Consider the following 22,287-nt stretch of genomic DNA (forward strand, 5'->3'; position numbering starts at 1 on the left):
AGAGGCCTGATCTTTGTAATAACTTCCACTGCTAAAACTGTATTAAACAGATTCCATATTATGCTTACTGGTATATATACTTCAAATTCAGAAATGCAGGTCATTCATAAAATATATATGTTTACTTTTTTCTGTGTAACATACAGTGACTATATAGATATTATTTATTTGCCTAATCATTTATTTATTTTAAAAGTATAAAAAGTTTGCTTTCATCTACAGGGATTCCAGGAGAATGAATTTTAGTACTCCAGGTGTTAGTATAAGAGGAAAATGGCAATGAAAAGTAAAATAATAAATTAAAAGAGGACAAGTAACAAACAATAATAGTTTATATATTAATAAAAGTGACTAATTATTGGAGCAATTCTTATATGAAGGTTTACATCTAGGAGTATGCAAAATGTTTGTAATTTGAAACAGTTCATTTTAAATTTGAAGAAGTAGTAGTTTCAAACTTGAAGTGTTCTGAGCTTAAAGCAAGTCTGTTCTGAGGGATTTTCAGTTCAAAACAGCCCTGTTTCAAGTTCAAAACTCTTCCAGAATGGTCAGAACAGTATTGGAACACTTCCAATAAAGTCAGAACCCATTCCAAACTCAAAAAAACTGTTCTGAATTAATGAAAACTAAAAATGTTTCCTTACTCTTAGTTACAAGATTTGGTATTTCCTTGTTTGGAAATGTGAATAAAAGAGTACATAATAGAACAGTTTATAATTATGCATGGTCCAAAATGTACATTTAGTTTGAGCCACTCTGATGAATAAAACTATGATGTGATGAAATATCTGCAGTTACATTCCAGAACCATGAAGTCAGAAGCTGATAGCAGGATCTAGGTAAAATACCTGCTATGTTCCATAATATACTAACCACAGCCTAAGAATCAATTAAGGCCTTTTAAAAAATTATAATTAACTATGAATTATTTTGCTATGAATAGATGCAAGTAGTTAAATGTTTCTGAGTAATAAATACATGTTTTAGTCCAGCAAGCTTGTGTATTAATCTATGCACATCTCTGATTAACAGATCAACTGCTTTGTGAAGTGTTCACGTATGAAAACTTCATTTGACTAGCAGTGTTTATATTTTTTTTCATAACTCACTGTCTTTTCAGTTCCTCACTAATAAGAGAATTTTGAAAGCAATGACAAATTTCTATACTGAAAAATCTTAATTGTAGCGGGTAAAAAACCTTAATATATATTTAGATTCTTTCCAGTTTTTTTTGTAAACATATCCAGTACAAATATGGTTGATCATGAACAGAAATTCAGCAGAGCAGCATTTCTGCTTGGTATTATATTTTGGAACAACTATTCAGTAGAAGTAAAAGAATGACTAGCTTTGTAGAATAAAAAGAAGACAAATATGCATACATATTAGTTATTTTTTTTTAAAAAAACTGTTATAAATGGTGTTATATTTCTCTGCAAGTGAAAAGAACATTCATAATGCACATTTTATATTGGCCAATATTTATAGGAAGTTTGATTTATGATTCCCAAGAAAAGAATATATTAGATTGTTAGTTAAATAAAGCATACTTAAATATAAATTGACAATTTATTTCCTGCCAGGATTAAATTAGCTAACATTTACACCTGCCTTAATGAAAAAGACAATTCTGATCATATATTTTTAATGCAGATTTCAAAAGGACTTCAAACAGGGTTTATATTTCAAATTATTGTTTTAACATAATTGTTTTAATCTTCTTTGCCTGCAAGTGATTTACATAAAGTTAATAGAAACATGTAGGCAACTGACATACTCTAATCAATAAGCAATGCTTTCTGAATAGCATTCGTACTAATTCATTGCAAAAAATAATACGTTAGTGCTCAAATCATATGGGGGAGGGAGTTGGAAGGGTTGGTGAATGAATCCACAAATTCATTTCTCAACTGCTCACAATTTTAGTCAAAAATGTTCTCCGTAGAAAATGAGTCATCTAAACAGGGGAAGTGGAGGAGCCTGTTTTAACAATTTTTGAAGAGAACAGGAGAAAAGAAAGAGGAAAAAATTGGCAAAACAAGAGGAAAAAAAAGTTTCCACTTTGGTCTTTTCACATTTATTTTAATAAAGTGTAACATAAAGAATAGTTTTGCATCTATCTGAATACATTAAAGCATTTATTCTTACATTATAGCTGTTTTTAAAGAAATAATGATTTGGCTAAGACTTTATGTAGCTTACATATGCTTATGGAGTAAAGGCTAGACATTAAATAAGCAGATTTCAGTTCATTCAGTGGAAGTTTTCCTTCCTCTTTCTTCCTTGGTAGTCTTTATGGTAAAACAGATAAGACTCTAGACTAGAATTTGGTTTTCCTGACAAATGTTCATATATATATATATATATATATATATATATATATATATATATATATAAAGCTGAAGGATGAAACTCAATTGTTCAGTCAGTACTGTTGCTTCAGAAATGATAATAGGAGTTCAGTTTCCCAGGAACATTTACATCTGTTCAAACACAAAAGTGCCAGGAAAAAAAATCATTCAGCAGGTCATACCATTTCCAGACCGAATTTCTGGGAGGGAAAATTAGGTCTTTAATGCCTTCCACAAGGCAGGCAGGGTCAGGGTGCAATTCTTTATACTTGCAAGCCTTCAGAGCCCCTTCCTCAAAGTTTACCCTTGATCTTCACTTAAAAATTGTTCACAAAAATGAAGAATCATATGGAGGCAACACTCAGGACACAAACTCCAAGACAGCACAAGCAGAAGCTCTGATATGTGCATATTGGGACCCATCTTACATCACAAGATGAACTTTGAATTGTTTTCAAATCAGAAGACACATAGCTGCTATTGCTAAATTTCCTACCAGCCAGGGAAAGGCAACAAATCATTTGAAAAGCAATATTTCCCCACATTTATAAGAAAGCCAAGTAAATACAACAAGATAATGAAGAAATATGTGAAAACAATCTTATGAATCCTTTGAATGCACAATGCAATTCATTTTATTGCTTTAATAGTACACTCTGAGAAATACACAACTGATTTTAAAAAATGTAAAAAGTTCTCTCCCCTTATTTAAATAATTTAATTCTTACATGTATTACTAGAACAATTGACACTATGAAGCCAAAGCAAATATTTTCAGCTATTTTAATTTTCCAGGGCTCTTTAAACAAATGCTGATATGTACTATATAATTTGAAACAAAAATTGTACTCCCTTTTTCAGGATGAAAAGAGTAACTTAACCTTTGAATTGCAATCCTTAGCTTTTTGAAGTGAGCAGCGATCACCCAATTTCTTTGAGAGATGGCTCTGATGTTCTAGAAGCAACATGCCCTGTGTTAGGGTTCTTTGATCCAACTTGGTCTTGGGTTTTGGAGTGTGATAAGGAAAACAACAACAACAACAAGACCTCCTCTGTTGACTATCTTTTCTGGTGATAATGACCTGTTATTTCCCAAGACAGATTGTATGCCTATGCCTTAGTTTGCTATGACTTATTGTAGGTGTTTGGTACTATATTTTTATTTGTGTCTTTATATACATAGCTTAGACATAGTGTTCCCCCAACTCCCAGTAATCTTTAGTGTTTGTAATTTTACTGAGAACCATACTTCTCTCCTCTTCCTAAATCTTATGATCCATCCAAAGTACTGTGACTGGCACAACTGGTGGTAGTCTAATCACAAAAGTCCCTTGAGCTGAGTATAGACCTATTGAATCCAGTCCTCCTGTCCTGCCCATCAAGTGGGATCCTTTTTTTCTTTTCTACTGTAGCTTCTACAGCATTACTATTAGCAGCAGAGCTAAGCTATGGAAGAGGCTGAAAATTGAGAGGATTTGGAATCAGGACATGTATTTAAATCATCTACTCCAGTTCATGTAAATGACAATATCCCAAAATAACCAAATCTATCTTGAAATTAGGGCTTTGTCTATTTTCAGACCATAGTCCTATTATGTTTCTTGGTATTTGATAAACAATGTTTTCTCATTTTAAAAGCTTAACAAGTAAGTTAACTATTTGGGGGAAAATAATCACTGTTACATATTATCTGTTAAATGCTTCTTTCAGATCAGTGAAAGAAATGAGAAGAGATAAAGCAAAAAAAATGTCATAATGTATCTCTAGTGAAATATAATTATCAGAGATGTCTGTGGGTTCAAGATGGAGGCTGCAACCAAGTGATCAAAGCCTTGACCATTTTCATGTAGATTTGACCCATTACCCACTGTGGACTTCCTGACAATCACTACATGTTACTATCAAATGCTTATTGCTGTCCAATTGGAACAGGTTGGATTGGAGGAAGTAAAATTCACACTTAATATTAAATGGGCATGGGAGCAGAGGAAGAGGCAATGAAGATGGTTGGTAGGCAGGGAACTAAAGCTAACATGGATGGCCTCAAAATGCCTAGTTTCTGGCAAACAAAACAACAACAACATAAAAAAATAGACAAGCAGGAACTTCTAGGCTTGTACTTTCTCTGCAGCAAAACGTGGTAAAATAAGGCAAATACCTTAATGACTATCTTAATTTATATTATATAAATCCCAGTAAATTCTGTGCAGGTGTGTCTGTGGGAGAGACAAGTGATGAAATGTGCCTCACAGTATGGCATTGCAAACATTACACCTTATGAATTTATGTGCAATGTCACTATGTATCGACTGTCATTTTGGCATCACTGTGGTTAGCAGTCAATAAATAAGAAGAATATTTTTACAAGGAACAGCAAAATATAGCTAGAAACAGATTTGCCATTTCAAGATTTGTTTTTCATTAGATGTGTAGGCTTACACATTTCCTTACGTCACAACATGAAAATAACATTATAATTCTAAAGACCACAAAGCGTGTGCCCTTAAAGACCAAAGGAATATTTAACTTTAAAGGAAAAAGATGGTGTCTTCCTATCCACAAACACTGAGCCTAACGCTGGAGGTAGAGCTGGCAACCAGATAGACTATTAAAATCTGACTTTTAAGTTGTACCTTGGGATTTGGGAATCACAGGAGACCTGTTAATCTGGTGAATAATTTATTCTGGCAACCAGCATATATGTAAAATGTAGAAGCTAAACATATATATGAAACCTTAAACATGACACCCATTCTGCCTAGATACAAGACACCAACAGAGTTTTGACCGTTATATGTGGTACAAGTAGAGAAAAACGTAGATCACCTTTCCTTCCACCTCATAAATTAAACAAAACTGCATCTGAACAGCTAGTAGCTGTGGTTTTTTTTTCCCCCTATCTTTCATTTCAGTTATCTTGTTCAGCTTTTTCTACAGCAGAAGCGATTAAATATAGAACCGTGCTGTTGCATCAGCACCATCTGCTCCTCTCTTCTGGTTCCATTCCAGTCATTCTGCTTTTGGAGGATGTCTGGCTAAAACATTATTGTAAATTGCTCCTATTTTCTTTCTTCAAAGTTCAGCTCCCCTCCTCAGGGTTAGATCTTGAGTTTTGTGTGGATACAGTATTGGAATAATATTTCATGCGCTGCAACTGAGGTGATATATTTCAAACTCTTTTTCCTAGAATCTCTTTACTAAAGAGCGAATGTATTTGTATGTGTGCTGCATGTGTGTGCAGAAGACAAATGCCTTTCTAACTTCTACATTCATGGAAGATAGATTAATGTCTCCTATAGTTATATTCTATCACTAGCAAAGAAGAGGATAAATGTAGATAAATATATGGTTATTTATGTTACCTATTAAATAATACCTACAATTGAAATATATCTGGTAAACTAAAACATCTGTTTGAATGTCAGTTTGCTTCTGTGCACATTTCAGAGTATTGATGAAGGTCCTTAAAGTGCTAAATAACTTAGATCCAAGATACTTAAAGGATCACCTTCTATTTCAATCAGCCTGTTCTCTAAAAGGCTTTTGTCTTTGCCTTATCTGATGATGAGAGATCATTCTCAGTGACTGCCTCAATATTCTGGAAGATCTTGCTGTTTCATGTTTTGCTTGCAGTTGTTCCCTTTTTAATATTCTATTTATCTAGTTATGTCCAACCTGGATTCTTCTTTGGGAAAGGAGACATTTTTGGAGAATGAGAACAAGGATCCAAGTGTACCTCTTGTAAACCAAGGCTCAGTTCAGAGAACAGACATTGAACAACAACTTATCCCTGTGAAATCTTTGGTCCCTAGAACTCCAACATCTGATCCATAGTCTTAAGCAGTGCTGCTGCTATGTGTGGAAGACAAGAAGGCTAAGTGGCAGAGGAGTGGCACATTGCAGGTTTCAGTTCTTGGGATAAATAGCCAGTACCGCAATGAGCACCAACTGAGCTCAGAGAGACTTGTTAGAAGACCGTGTCAGAGGTACAGATGGTTGCTGGAAATAACTGTTACACCCCCACATTGCAATTTGAGACTGTGACCTTTTTCCCTGAATGTATTGACCTTTGCCTGGATCATGAATGCTACTATAGCCTGACCCTTCTTGAATCCATTACTGTACCTTTTAGCATTGGACCCATAGATTGGATTTAATAATGCTTTGCAGTAATGAAATCCAGCATCTCAGTTGGATTGATTTCCTGGCTTTCAGTCTTGGCAAGCTGCCTGATCTCGCTGTCAATCTTTGTACCTCAGAGGGGTTGAGCTTTTCTTTTTATTCTACTGTTTTTATTTGTTTTTTGCTTCTCTGAATAATGGAAAGGCTCTAGCAGGACAGGATGCACATTTCAATATAATACAGATGAACCAAAAATTAAAATTGGTCATGATGGTGACTGACATCAGGAGCAGGGGAGCTGAGATATCAGCTGATGTCCCAGCATCTACATAAAGAAGTCACATGCTAATGGAGGAGAGCAGAAGATCACACCCAGTTTTCCTAATTCTTGGCAGAGCACGAGCTTTGAAACAACAAGCCTTTTTAATCCGGCAAAGAAAGTTTGCTTTCAGAATCAGGATGCTGGGCACATAGCTAATATGAATATGGTTGTACAGTATATACCTGGATAAACTTTAAAAAAAAGATGAATCATTTTTTAAAAAGGGATACAAACAAAAACAAATAAATAAAAATAAAAAAGGAATTGATCCAAAGATATTTCAGTGAGCGGACAGAGAAGTTGCAAACATTATAAAATTAGTGCTCAGTATATTGTTGATGAAGAATTAACCATAAAAAACAGAACACATTTAACAAAAAGGGAAAGGATTTTAAAGATATTTTTGAATCTCTGAACGAAATGCCAATATTTCCACTATTTAATTATGTAAAGATAAATCTCCTGCCAGAAAGAAAAAAGAGAGAGCGAGCGAGTGAGAAAGAGAAAGAAGAAAATACTAGATATACTTTTTGCATCCATGTTTTGATATTATTTTAGTACCCATCGAACTTGCTAGATACTTCTCTGATACAGATGGAGTGTTCATCCTTGTGTAAAGCCTATTCAATGTTTTGTACAAGAAATAATAAGTGGCTGGAATCAAGCAGATGGTTAAAGTAAGAATGAACGTATTTCAAAAGTCTGAACCTGTTTTTTTCCTCTAGACATTCAATTCATTTGGTATGCCTCAGAGTTTACAGAATTAGACAGACTCAAAACTTGTTTGGTTTCTTTCTTCTTATTAAGTTATTATTTTACTCCCAAAGGTAGTTGTTAAGAATGCTATTAACAGAGAGAGATGAATTATTCAATGGCTAGCATGTTTAGACAGCAGACTCAGTACAAAGCCCATACTCCATCACCTGTTTTATAGAATTCAGCAATAATTTAAAATACATTTACTTTACAAATTATTGATTATCAGCCTATGTTTAGCAAAAGGATAACATTAAATTACTTCATTTCATATAATAACTTTGCTATATACTTTACAAGATTAATTTTCTCTATTTGTATGCTAGGCACAGGGCAGGAAAAACATAACTAAAAAGAATGGTGAACAGAGAAAATATTTACATTTACTCTAATCTGAAATAGCACAAGAACGAGAACTATTATAGAGGGCCTCCTCTTTCCAATTAGGAAACACTCAGTATATGGGCTATTCTGGGTACAAATTAATATTCATTCATATGGTTAATAAAAGACAACCTTTATATGCAGATGCAAAATATGATTCCAAATGTAATCTGTGTATGGGGTAGTGATTGTTTATCCACTTTCAGGCTTTTTGAAACAATACAACTGTAGCAGCAATTTGAAAAAAAAACAAGAGAGTATTGTTGCTTATGTATGCAAAATGACATTTTTCACATGCAAGAAATAGTCAAACCAATGTGGGGAAATCCAGATTTTCAACAGTACAGAAGTTCTTAAGAAGAAAGATGTACAAAGTTGCTGGCGTAGGGGTATTGTTGTTGTACTTGTATTGTGGAAGACTGCAGTAGGTGGGGTGATAATATATAATGACATTGCATGTAGGAGGAAGCTTGGATTGTGGCATGTTGCAGAACTGATTTTTTTTTTTTAAGCTGCATTAAGCCTATCTGATGTTTACACACCAGTGGCAAGAAATCTGTTTTGTTGTTAAACTGCAGTGCTGCTGGTTCTGGGGGTTCTGTTCCTGGCCAGACCAAAAGGACTTTGTGGTTGCATGTCTCCTATGGGCTGAAGGTCACTTACCCCTACCCTGTAATAGCCCACTGAAGATTTGAGTATGCTGTGCTAGCCAGAGAATGCTCAGTGGCTGAAGAATACAAAAATAGTTGGGACAAAAAATGGATAGCTGGAAATCTGAACAGAATGCCCAGAATGAAATCAGACCTTCTGATAGAAGACCATAATAAGTTGCAAGAAATACTAGAACTTTATTTATACAGGCTATAATAACAGAATCTTGTCTCCCTCTTAAACCAAAAGAAAGGGCAATCTTAAGGTTTTTTTCTCACACTTTCTTGGTTTCCTGGACTGAGCCTATGTTTTGCTTATGATCTCTGCATATCTTCTCCATGGTCATCTCTACACAAAAGGGAGGTAGACTAATTTGCTCAGCCAGAAGCATGTTTCATATCAACAGTATTTCATTTCTGTTCTTTTGTTCTGCCCTGAATGTGATTTTGTGTGTGAATCTCTTGTAAGCCACCTTGAAAGTTTCCTGCAGGTATAAAATATCATAAAAAACATACTAAATAAATACATACTACAGGGATTGTGATACGTTAAGAAATAATTAAAAACAAACATTAGTTAAAGGGACAAATATACTACTGTTCTTCTTAATATCAAAGTAGAGTTGATTATGATTCCGTTCTTCCTGAACTATCTTTAATTTTGAATTTTTGTAGCTTTTTTAATTCCAGGGTTTCCTGGTTTATTTTTTTCACAATATAAATATGAAAACTCCTCCACATATGTGTTTTTCCTATAACTCTTTTTGTAATTATTCTGTCATAAGAAAAGTTAAGAATGTGAAGACTTTAGCTGGAGAAACACACACACATACAAAAAAGCAAACCGACCTCACAAGCAAACTCTTGGCAATATATGAGCTTTATTCAAAGTGAATTATGGATGTTAAAAAAAATGTATTTTTCCTTTGCTCAGTAAAAAATGTAGGACTATACATCTCATTAAAAATTGAAACCACTTTGTTTGGGAGCATCTTTTACAGAGTCAATCAGAGGGAAGATGAAACTTGATGAGTCTCAAGAGGAAGTCTGGCACTGTAATTAGGATTTTTTTGGGGGGAGGGGGTTTAGTCTTCAACATCCACTTGGTAAAAATATCACGGTGCAGATGCACTCACCAACAGTATTTGAGATTTTGGCTGAAACTACTTGTGTTGTTTCTCTCCCTGACATTTTCTGTAATCTTCCATATAATGCCAGCAGTTCACTGATCAATGGTGGAATGTGCATCTAACTTCTATGAAATGTCTAAAATCTGTGAAATGTCTAGATCAGTATGGCATGCTGGCTGAGGAATTCTGGGATTTGAAGTCCACATATCTTAAAGTTGCCAAGGCTGAGAAACCCTGATCTAGATCTTCAACACTTTATCACAGAAGTTTATATTTCCAATAGTGAACTATGGTTGAAATCCAAAGAAACATACTGCTGGGATAAGGCAGTCTCTACTGAAGAATTAAACTAATTTTTAAATTGAAAGGCAGCTTATTTCCTTGATAATGGAAACTACTTAACAAATAGAAAATTGATCCAGCTTCTAGCCGCATGTATAGTTTCTTCCCCCACACACGCTTTTAGATATGCAATCTTTCTGTCTTATCTTCTATTATTTTAATTTCTCCTCCTATATCTATTTACTTTGAAGAATACTTTTTATAATAAGACTAAGACAGCTTATTTCAAGAAGTTTTTTGAAATAAAACCTTTGCAGCTACATTACTTAGCACCTAAGATCTGTATATTACAGCTAATAAGCAAGCACATATTGCAAATAAGATGTATAGAAAAAGTGGTGAGATCAGGCAAGAACTCAGTTATAATTAAGTATGAGGTGTCTTTCTTATTATATATATTCATATTCATTCAGGACATTTATTTATAGATATATGTGTGAATATTTTTTAAAAAATCTCTTTCTAAATGAAATTTGTAATTTTCCAACAGGGTTGAAAACAAATGGATCACTTACATGGGATTGTTAGGCTAAGCAGTCAGTTGATGTACTAAGCCAGGGTTGCTCAACCTCAGCAACTTTAAGATGGGTGGACTTCAACTCCCAGAATTCCCCAGCTAGCATCTTAAAGTTGCTTAAAGCATTCCCCATCTTAAAGTTGCTGAGGTTGAGAAACCCTTGTACTAAGCACAATAAGCCCTTAGGAATGTAAGCTTTAATCAGAAGTGAGGAAGTATTACCAATTGGATATTCACTTGAGTTTTGGCAAATGCACAAATCACTTTCTCCAAAAGAATACAGTAGGTGATAATGTCATAGTGCTAGTCTGATTCCCTGCCCTTAAAATGTTTGAGCTAAACAAAAATAAAAAAATCCCCCCAAATTAAAAAACAAAAACAAAACAGAAACCAAAACCAAAACCAAAACAAGCAGCAAGAAATAGATATATTAATAAATTATATGGTGAAAAAGGAAGAACAAAATTATGAGATCAATGTATATTTTCCCACACTGAAACCTAAGGACCAATAGATTTCTACGTCTGACCTCTAGATCAATATCTATAGTTTCAGAAAGGAAGCTTATTTTGTATCTTGCTATTTTGTTGGCTTTTTCTCTCAATTGAGATTTCCCTATCTTGGCCAGGTAGGAAAAAACAACAAAATTCTTACAGTATGTAGCAAAACTCAGCAGAGATGACTGTATTCTGCAAAAACAGTCTTGGCTATTAATATTTTGGTGGGGGGTCATAAAAGCTCACTTGTCCATGCCAGCTTTGTTCAAGACACCTCCCTTCCCCTCCCTTCCTCCCAGCACCATAAGTCTCTACAAAACTCTTCCAAATGCAATTTATCCTTTTATTGGGAAATGACCTCTTTTCCATCAGTCTGATTCAAGGCATGAAGCCAGATTTAACATGAGACTAGCAATTCTTCCAAAGACTGTTGTAAAAGGAAACCTAGATCTCCCATTGTCCACTTGGCTTTCTGCCATTTTCTACTGCTACTCAAAACATTAAGGAGATGAAAAGGAAGGGATGAAAAGACAAATCACCTTCAGTTGTATGCTGTTGTTGCTTCCCTCCCACAATTACCGTCTTTTTCTGACAATAAGACGCCTCCATGTATAAGACGACCCCCACTTTTCCAACCCCAAATTAAGAAATCAATATTTTAAAGATAGTGCAGAACACATTTTTATTTAGTAATTAGTTAACATTTACCTGATACACTCGGTGGGAGGAGTTCCAAACCGTCTCTCTGCAGCTCTATTTCCAGGCTCTTTTGCATAATTGATTACATTCAAGCACGAGTGAAACTGCTTGTCTCTGCAAACAGCCTTCCTCCAATTGGTTTGTTCAGCATCAGCTGACGTCAGTTACATCAGGCTCGTGATTGGAGGAAGTCTGTTTGGGAGACAAGCTATTTCACTCATGATTGGAGGCTAGCAATAGGAGGAAGCCTCTCTGCAGAAACAAAGTATGGGCAGTTTTGCAACCGCGCGATTCTCGGCTGACTTCCTTGAATAAGACGCCCTTCAATTTTTAGGGTAAGGATTTTAGAAAAAAGTATCGTCTTATAGTTGGAAAAATATGATACTTGCTACCTCTTCCTGCTCAGTAAGAAGAATGTATTAGACTGGAGACCTCATAGGAAGTGTGTTTATTGATCATGGAAGTGTTATTCTCAACCTTCAGATTGTCTCAGGAAGAGTCAGTTTTTCAGAAAAGAACTTTGGGAAATTGATACTTTAACTGTAATAACTGCTATTTGTTTTATTTTATTTATTTTATATATCAAACTTGCTATGTAGGACAGACAGGCAGAAGATTACTAGAGCACATCCACAAACACCAACTTTCATTCAGAAGACATGATGAGAACTCCTTCATCTTGCAACACATTCAACTGCAGTTTCAGCTGGAAAACTGTTAACATTTGAGATCAAGCCAAATCCAAAAATGCTAGGGAGTTTCTATTTGGACAAATCAGCCATCAGTAGATACATAGAGATAAACACCATTTACATACCATTTAAAAGATACAATCAAAAGCCCAGGAAGGAAACAAACAGCTGAGAACATATTCCCTTCAACAGCCAACACCAGATAATCGGGAAATAGCACCAGATAAACAATCAGGGAAGAAACAATACCCTAATCAAGAAACCATCAAGAAAGAAGCCACACCCCCACCAAGTCCGGCAGGGTAAGCTACTATATATAAACAGCCAGCAAAGCCCACTTTCTCACACACATACTCATTAGTGAAGTAATGAAATGTCTGTAAGAAAACAACCAAGTTCAGAGAGCACCAAGAACCCAACAGAAAAGAGAAACAGACAGATTTAATATAGATAAAAAGATAATGGGGATTGAACAATATAAGACAGAATTTGAAAATGAATTGTGTACAAATGATGAACATGTGACTGCAAAAATGTATAAACTTTTGTTGAGATTTGATTTTCAGATTGGAAGAGGAACAGTTAAAGATTGCATGATAAAATGGGCTAAGAATTTTGGTTAAAATATTGGAAGAGAATGGGATAATCAGTGGGAAAGAATGTGGATAAAAGGGCTGAAGTTCACATTGTGAATTTAAGACTGAATTTTTATAAAATGATTACCATAATCTGTAAAAATTGTCTAAGATGTATAAAAGTATTTCTAGTCAATGCTGGAAATGCGAAAAACATGATGGTACATTTGACGTGTGAAAAAAAACAACAAATACATATAATGATACAAAGAATTTTGAAGACTAATACTGAGATGAAGTCAGAACTTTTCTTATTGGGACTTATGGATAGTCAATTAAAAAAGACTTATTGAAGACTGATTTTATACATGATAACTGCAGCAAGATGCACAAAGATGGAGAAATATTGAAATATGCACAATGGAGGAATGGATTGTGAAGATAGTAGAATTAGCAGAGATGGCAAAACTGACCTGTTTGGTCAGGAATAAAACAATAAGTACTTTTGTAAAAAAATGGAAACCTTTTATGGACTTTTTGCTGAAAACAGAAAAAAGTGAAATGGTGATTTCTGGATTTGATGATTGAAAAAGGATTGAATAAGGGGTTAAAGGGATTAGTGTAATATTAAAGAGGAAGGAGAGATGATAAGTTTGCTTGTAAGAAGAGTGGAAGTTGTTTAATTATCTTCTTTTTCTTTCTTTAATTGCTGTTTTCTGCACTTTTTCCCTCTTGTTCTTTTTCTCTCTCTTTTTATACTGTATATATTTCTGTATCTGTCTTTTATCTAAGTAAAAACTCAATAAAAATTATTTTTAAAAAAGAATGAAACTTGATTTTAGATCAGAAAGTTCAGTCTTCCATCTTGCCCCTGAGCACTGGGTGGGTGGGGGAGGGGGTTCTATCTGCTGGTTCTACCGACTGATTTTTGTCTCTTCCATATTTCGCATACCTTGACCTTGATGAATGTGGTGCTCAGTGAAATGTTTCACTGAAATTTGCCAAAGGAGAGAAAGTTTTTCATGTGATCATTGCAGATGGCTCTAAACAGGGTAGCACTCTGCCTGAAGTAGCAGGTCTAGAACTTGGAGATTGCTGCTAGATTTCTAGAGACCATAGTAAAGACCATGGCCAGGGAAACCTTTGCCCAGCTTTTAATAATGTGTCAGTTGTGATCCCATCTGGATTGGGACACCTTGGTAAGGGTAATTCAGCCCCTTGTCACCCTGACATTAGATTGTGCAATGTTGTTTATAAAAGGCTGCCTTTAAAGATTACTGAGAAGCTGCAGCTGGTGCTATAAGAGACAGGCCTCCTTCTGACAACCACTGTGAGAGCCACTACAGCATTTAATAAAGGATTATATTAGGCAGATGTTTTATTAGCTTCCAATACTTTTGGATACAATTTAGGTATAGTGCTAGCTATAATTCTAAAGTCTTACATGGGTAGTTTCACTCCCAAATATCTTTAGGTATCTCCTTCAGGTTGCTTAAGGTTTCCTTCTCCCCATTTGAGAAGTTAGTGAAGGGCAGAGATAGTCTAGCCCTTGTCCTCTGAAATTATTGTCTCCCAGAAGTCTGGTGAATGTCTACCTTGATTTGCTTTAGAAAAACTGTTAAAATAGCATTATTTAACAGAACTTTTGGGTTTTGATTGTTGCCATCATATTGAACATTTTAGTAGGGAATGCTGCTTGTACCCTGTTTTATTTTTTTTAAAATGTCATTGCTGCTTTATTGTTATCCTGTTTACTTGATAGTTGTACTGGAAGATGGTATATAAGCACTGTAAATAAATAATCAGATAGATGTGAGTTTTGAAATGATCACTAGAATTTAAATTAACTGCATATCTAATTTACTGTGAGGTAATAAAAGTATACTTAATGTCACCATAATGTGGAAAATTATGATAGTTGATCTGTGTGACCACTTTGTTTGTGATCCAGATGCTAACTAATTGGATAACTTCAAGGTTCTGCTTTCCTTTCTCCTTTTTTTAATCTCTAAAACTGTCTTAGACTTCAAATATAAAACACATTTATCATAAAAAGCCAACTACTGTATTTATCATGAAGAAGCAAACCATTTTTGTGTACAAGTACAGAATTTTCCATTCCTTAACTGAAGTCAGAAACTTTGGTTCAAAACAATCAGAATTTTATTCAGGTGTTGGACAAGCAGACCAAAACTGAGAAATTGTATATGGTCTAGGAATTATGGGATAGTCATTGCTTAGAACTATTGCATTAATTCACTTGGAACAAACCTCTTCTAGCAAGCAAATGCAGGAAGATACATAGTAAAAAACTTTTAAGAGTATTACAAAGCATAGTCCAAAGAAAACATGCTGTAAAACTGATTTGATTATCACTTTGAAATAAGAAAAATGAATTTACTCAAAGGGATATCTGCTCATCGTAGCTAATTAACTGCTTGTTGAGTTTTCTTGACACCTGGGCAGGGGATCCAATTAGGTTAGCATTTGGAGATAACAGGCCTAATCCAGCCTCCCAGTTCAATCCATCTAACTTCTGAGGCCTCAAGTGAGGTTCCTTTTTTCCTCCCCAAGAATTCCTTTGCTTCCAAAGCTGTACCCAACCATTGTTCTTCTTTGCTGAAATTGGCATTCCTGCTTATGCTGGTAGAATCTGGTCTACTTCACCGACGACTCATTTTCTCTGCTCATAGGGGAAGAACAAAGCAAAATGTCTTCCAGTTGGAAGCCTAGATCAGATGGTTCTCCTGGCCTTCATCACCCCACTTGGAGCATCTGTGTATACAAGTGTCATCTGTTTCCCAACTGGGATTGTATTAGGTGGGCTATGGTTGAGACAGTTTGTCCAAAATTCAAATGAAATGCGTAATCTGTGGCCCAAAGACAGTAAATTGTCCCAGCACCCCTTTGTAATAACTAGGTAAAACTTTTCTATACAGGCTTTGGGTTGAGAAAACAGCTGAGGTTTTAAAATATAAAGCAGATGCCTTAAGCATATCAATATCACATGGGTTACACAGATGTTCCATTTGTTGCAGCCTTATCTTTTGGTAAATGTCTTTGTAAAAAGCTAAAAGTCACATTAGACAAGGAATAATAAAAACAGGGCAGGTAAGAGTACTGCTGTGGAGATAAAAAGCAAAATATAATACAAAAACTGAGTAACAAATATGATCATATCTCAATAGCGGATATTAAAATAAGGTAATATAAAATTATTTTACATCTGAGTCAAAGCAACATGTTTCAGTGCTTCTAATGAAGCAGTAAGTGTTGAACATGGATAGTGTTTTATTTATTTCTAAATCTATAAGGATTACTTTAAACTTAGATATGACTGAGCTTCTTTTTAATTTGCTTATAATGCCATGGCTAGTGACCCTTTAAATCACAAGCCAATTACAAGCTTGTAGTTCCAACTAATTACATCCTGGCAATGCACATTTAGAATGGTAGCTTCAATATCCAGCTCATTAGGAGAAGGCAGAAAAATAAATTACATATTTACGGGTTGGTGTATATCAGGCACCTGAAAGTTTATAAGGGAAACTATACGTATTACAAAAGTAATATTACACATAAACTCAGTCTTTCACTTGATGAGCAACAGTGTAGAATTAAAAAGAAAGTTAAGTAACTGCTAATAATTTCATACTATTGTCTTTATGCAATAATGCATATGGAGAATATTATCCATTACAAATGGTATAATCCTTTAGAAATGGTGTCTGAAGTTATAATCATAACATACAATACAGTTTAATTACGTGGAAATCCACGATCTGTTTTCATTCAACAGTTTTTCCCTCAGTAAAAATTATGTTATTTTCAAAAGTTTCCTTCCTATATAACTCTTACCAGTGCTAATGGTCAAGCCACCTTTTTAACATCAACTTTTGTATCATAAACTCAGGAGATATCTTGCAGAATGGGATGTGTGAGCCTGGGTTGAAGCTGCCATAGCCTAAAGCTGAAGCAGGCACTTAAGCAGAGAGGACAAAAGTCAGGAATCTTGTCTATGAGATCTCTTCGGGGAGGTAGATAAGGAGGACGCAAGTCATTAAGGACACAAAGGACCTGAACCAGACAAAAGAAATCAGGCATGAGCACAGGGAAACCCTCAACCCATTCCCATCAACTTGTAAATCAACCAAGCAAGGACTTTGGGGGATAAAAGGGGTCCCAAAGCCCACCCACTCTAAGTCGTCTGACCCTTCTGAGTCATGTTTGGATCCAGACTTGGCGGCTTCCATCCCTCTAGCTAGTGCCTGGCAACCTAGTTGGGAAGGACATGGGTAAGTGTGGATGAGAGTGTGTGTGTGTGTGAGAAAGAGCAAATGCACCTTGCAACCAGTAAAGCTTTGCTGTTACTTTAAATTCAAAGAACCTCTTGTGCCTCAGTGTTTGGTTGGAAGTGATTTGTGTGTGTCCCTAATTATTTCCTGGCTGTTGACCAGGGCTGTGTGTCTTGTCTGCTCTAGCCACACCTATCTGGAAAACCCAGGTAGAAAACAAGGGGGGCTGACAAGATCCATGTGCCTCAACAGGCTGTGAGTATGTGAGTGAGTGACCATCAGCCGAACCTGGGAGCAGCATGTGTAACAGATGGAACTGCATTGTCAGTTCAAAAGTGAATCCCATTTTCAGTGAGATTTCTTCCTGTGTATAAAATTTCAGCCAGAAGCTCCATCTTCTGGTTCTAGTAATGTCTATGATGATGCTGAGCATGCTACTTCAACTCAAGTGAACCTAAACATATCTTGCTATACAAGTCATTCAAATGAGAGACTTTTGGAGGAACAGCAATACCTAACATTAAAATGATCTCAATATTTATAGTATATGCAAACATTAAAAAAACCTCAAAAGTTAGACCAACAACGTAATATCACAAATTATTTCAAGCATCACCAGTGTGGTTCTGATCAGCATTGGGAGACCTTGCAGCAGCCAAGGATCCACTTGGATATTCTCAGATATGAATCCAAACATAACTGGAAACTATAGTAGCTGGAAGCTGGTGTAGTAAACTAGTGGCAATAGGAGCTGGTGGAGAATTACTAAGGCAAAAGTTTGAAAGTGGCAGTTCCTCCACTGTGGCTTTTTCCCATCAACCATTTTAGGATTGCTCTGCCTATATTTTAAGCCAATTGTTTATCAGCTAGACACCTAAATATAATCCTTTTTTGTTTTCAGACTTTTCAAATTTTATTCACCATGAGGTTTTGATTGTGAAATGTTTTGGAGTTTGCGATTGGTACAGAATAAAGTACAGCAGATAATACTGATCCAGCAAAATTATGGATTTCTGTGTACTCTAAGCATGTCATATAACAATGAATTCAGTAATGGACACATATTTAGTAAATATTTAAAAGTCTATCATTCTAAGTACATGGACTGTGTTATGTGCAGTTTTCAAGCAAAGACATTCAATTAATTTGTAAGTTTCTGGTATCAGAAACTGCTTTCATCAAGCTAGCAATCTTTCAACATTGATAAGGAGGACCATTCTTCACTCTACCTTATACATATAATTCAGAAAGAATTATGATGTCTTTGCTTCTTATTTTCCCTTATACTCAAAATAAAAACAACAACAACAAGGAGCATAGGTGGGCATGGAGTGTTGCAAGTACACCAGACAGTTGAAGAAGAAAAAAGGACATTAGAAGAATATCTGAAGGACAGTCAAAAAGATACACTGAAGCCAGTACACCATGAAGGCTTACTGAATACCAAAGAAACCAAACCGGCCTATAAGAAAGACCAAATGAAGTACAAAAAAGAACAAATGAAGAACAAAAAAGAGGCATGGCAAGGCAAAATATTACATGGTCAGTACATATTAGCAGGCAAAACAGATAACAACAAGACCTGGCAATGGCTAAGAGCAGGAAAGTTGAAGAAAGAGACAGAGGCGCTAATTCTGGCTGCACAAGACCAAGCCTTAAGAACAAATGCATATAAGGCCAGAATTGAGAAGACAGCAACACACAGCAAATGCTGCCTCTGAAAAGAAGCTGAAGAAACAGTGGACCACCTGGTTAGCTGCTACAAGAAGATCACACAGACTGACTACAAACAATGGCATGACAAAGTAACAACAATTATACATTGGAATATCTGCAAGAAATACCATTTGCCTGCAAGCAAGAACTGGTGGGACCACAAAACAGACAAAGTAATAGAAAATGGAGAAGCTAAAGTGCTCTGGGACTTTAGAATTCAAACAGACAAGCCCCTGCCACACAACACCCCAGACTTAGCAATTGTTGATAAGAAAGACAAAAAAGTCTGGATAGTGGACATTGCAATACCTGGAGGCACCAAAATAGAAGAGAAAGAACTGGAGAAAATCACAAAATATAAAGACCTGCAAATAGGAGTAGAACGACTGTGGCAAAAGAAAGCAAAGACAGTACCAATAGGTGTCTTAGGTGCAATCCCAAAACATCTGGAGCATCATTTGAAGACCATCAACATTGACAAAATCACCATCAGTCAATTTCAAAAGGGAGTTTTACTTGGAACAGCTCATATCCTGCGGTGATACCTTTAACACCATCAAACAACAACATTTGCTTATCCCAGGTCCTTGGGAAGGACTTGATAGGTGGATAAAAATGCCAAATCCAGTCTAAACACCTGGCTGACTCTGTGACCAACAATAATTTATTAAATTTATATGCCACCTACCTCCCAGCGATTCTGGGCAGTTTACAAATTGTTAAAAAATTTACAAAGAACAATTAAAAAGAACCCAAAGCAGCACAAAACAAAAGAACAAAGATGGCAGAGAAAATAAACCCAGACAGAAACAAGGAAAAGAAAGAAGGGGCACCGGTCATCCTTGCCAAAATACATTATTTTGTATTAATGTCTGAAAAGTACTTCACTATGGGCAAAGAAGAATTATAAAACTTTTCTGTATAAGAACTGGAAATATGAAAATACAGTGGTTGTTAAAAACTGGATACTAATGAAAATACTTAGGCCCTTATTTAATAATCTATTTCTTAGAACCACTAATGGCAAACTTCTGTTAAATATATCTCACTTAAGTCTGAGTCTTTCAAAAAGGCACCTAAAGGTACAGGGTGTAAGTTTAATGCTTTTACATGGGATAGTTTTTTCCTTAACAGATTAACAGAAGAAGTGGTGGAGAAAATGCAGGATTACAAATGGAAGACAATCTTTGTCTGTATGCCTCCTCCAACAACAACTGTGAAATCCCAGGAATACAGGTCCATGTTTTCTTCTGGAAGCAGTCCATTGTAAGTTGCAGATGGCTGTCAACCATGGTTTTTAAACAAGTAAAGGTTGTTTCACACTTAAATGGTTTGGCAGTAAAACACTGATCTCCTGATACTTTCCCCTTAGGTCAGCTTCTCAGCTTGACTTGGCAGAAGACCCATAAACATGGCTTGACTAGATTACAGTCATTATTATGGGCAAGAATGAAGCCATATATGCAATAGTTGATTGCTGGCTACAATTCATAGATGTCAGGGATATCTCTGTTCTCAAGGATTTAAATTCTAGGCTTCTTCCTTCTACCTTTCCAGATTGATGGATACATGGAATGGCATCTTATAGCCCTGAAGTTGTGCAGTTCTGATATATTTACACAATGGTATCTCTAGCCTGGGCATCATAAGTTCCCACATCTCAGTACTTACACTTCTAATCAAGTTTTACCCATTAATATGCTGTAGTTCTAAAGGCAGGAATCCTTTTTTCTGTCCTCCCCTCTTCTATGCATATTCATCATACACTCCCCCCCATTAAAGTTTTATCTGCTGTTACATCTGCTGTTTTTTTTTTTTTTAAAGAGACATTTTTCATGAAGAAATTTTTAGGCTGAAACTTTGAGAATGTCAGGCAGGATTGGGAATGACCAGTATTTGACATTCTGAAAAGCAAGATGTTAGTTCTGAATGAGAAAGTAGAAGAAGCTAACAATCCAGAAAGCTCAGAAACCATCTGATGTTAAATTAATAACTTCTACATTTGTTGATGATGATAATTGGTTGCATGGGAGTTAATCTCTCACCCCTGCTTTTTAATTTGAAGAGACAGGTAATGACGGTAGCAGAGAAATGGTGCTCTTGCTATTCAAACTAAGGAAACAAAGATTTAGAAAATTGACAGTGTTGATTAGGAGCTAATTAAAACTGGGATTCAAATTTGGAAGATTTGGACAGTGGATTTCCAGATATCTGATTCTGAAAATTGCTAGGCTAATTTAGCCATCTGTTAGCTCCCAACATACTCTGTTTTTACAAGGATTCCATCAATCTCAGTTTTCAGTATTTTTGCAGAAGTAGGGAAGATTGAGTTTGACTGTCACATCATCAAACCTAGATCTCATTTCTCTCTGTTAATGGTTAATTAATATGGGATGAATGGATTGATATTGAAAGTTGTGTCAGTGGCAGTTCACACTGATATAAGTATTTTACACAAATAGGTGCGTCAACCATCTCCCATTAAAGCAGATCCAGATATATATGTTTGGGAGCTGATAGTTACGTTTGAAAAGATTCTTGAGGAGACTGAATGAAATTTGACCCTGGACAACAGAAAATATTTGAAAAACATTTCACTGCAGGTCTAGGCCTCTATGAAAATTGCACTGTTTACTTAAACAATAGTAGCAATATAAGCCAGTAGTTTTCCACACACCCAGCTCCATCGGTTACCTGAATCCATGGCCATCTGTCATTTTCTGCTGCAGTCCAAGCATTTATTAGACCCTTCTTGTTAAGTCGTGCATAGTAGGGGTACCACTTCTGGAGCCCAAAAAGAGCTCGATGGGTGGATGACGCAGTAATCTGCTGGTTAGAAATGATTCCTCCTTCAATTCCCAATGGTCCAGAGCATTCTGTGCAGGAAGGTGGGGGTGGGGGGGAGGGAGAATGAAAATAAAGGAAGAAAATAAGAACTTTGGAAACTGAGACCACAGATCCCTGATATCACCATTTTGAGGATGGAAGATATAAACCAGGTCCCAAAGGGGGGGGGGGGGATAGCTGAGATAGTGATTTGAGTGGTACCTTCCAGAATTATGAGTAAGCTTTATGGGTTTTCATTGCAAAGCAAACATTAATAATAATAATAATAATAATAATAATAATTAAAAATAACAACAACAAAGTATAAATGCAAAATTCTGCTTAGAGTTTGTACAGTATGCTTAGAAAGGTTTCCTGTTGTCTTCCATTACATAAAAGGCATAGCATGCACA

The 22,287-nt window shown here is 35.6% G+C and overlaps 1 protein-coding gene across 1 annotated transcript in view; it reads right to left on the minus strand.

Moving 5' to 3' along the window:
• EDIL3 (EGF like and discoidin domains 3) overlaps nucleotides 1-22,287 on the minus strand; it is a 191,010-nt gene that overhangs the window by 69,723 nt on the left and 99,000 nt on the right. The window contains exon 5 of the mRNA XM_025167536.2: nucleotides 21,743-21,924. Coding sequence (XP_025023304.1) covers nucleotides 21,743-21,924 — 182 coding nt within the window. The remainder of the gene's footprint in view (nucleotides 1-21,742; nucleotides 21,925-22,287) is intronic.

Source organism: Python bivittatus, unplaced genomic scaffold (genome assembly GCF_059951505.1).
Source record: "Python bivittatus isolate LINGU-HERP-01145 unplaced genomic scaffold, Pbiv_v1 ctg000850_np1212, whole genome shotgun sequence".
In the NCBI taxonomy this organism is placed as follows: Eukaryota; Metazoa; Chordata; class Lepidosauria; order Squamata; family Pythonidae; genus Python; species Python bivittatus.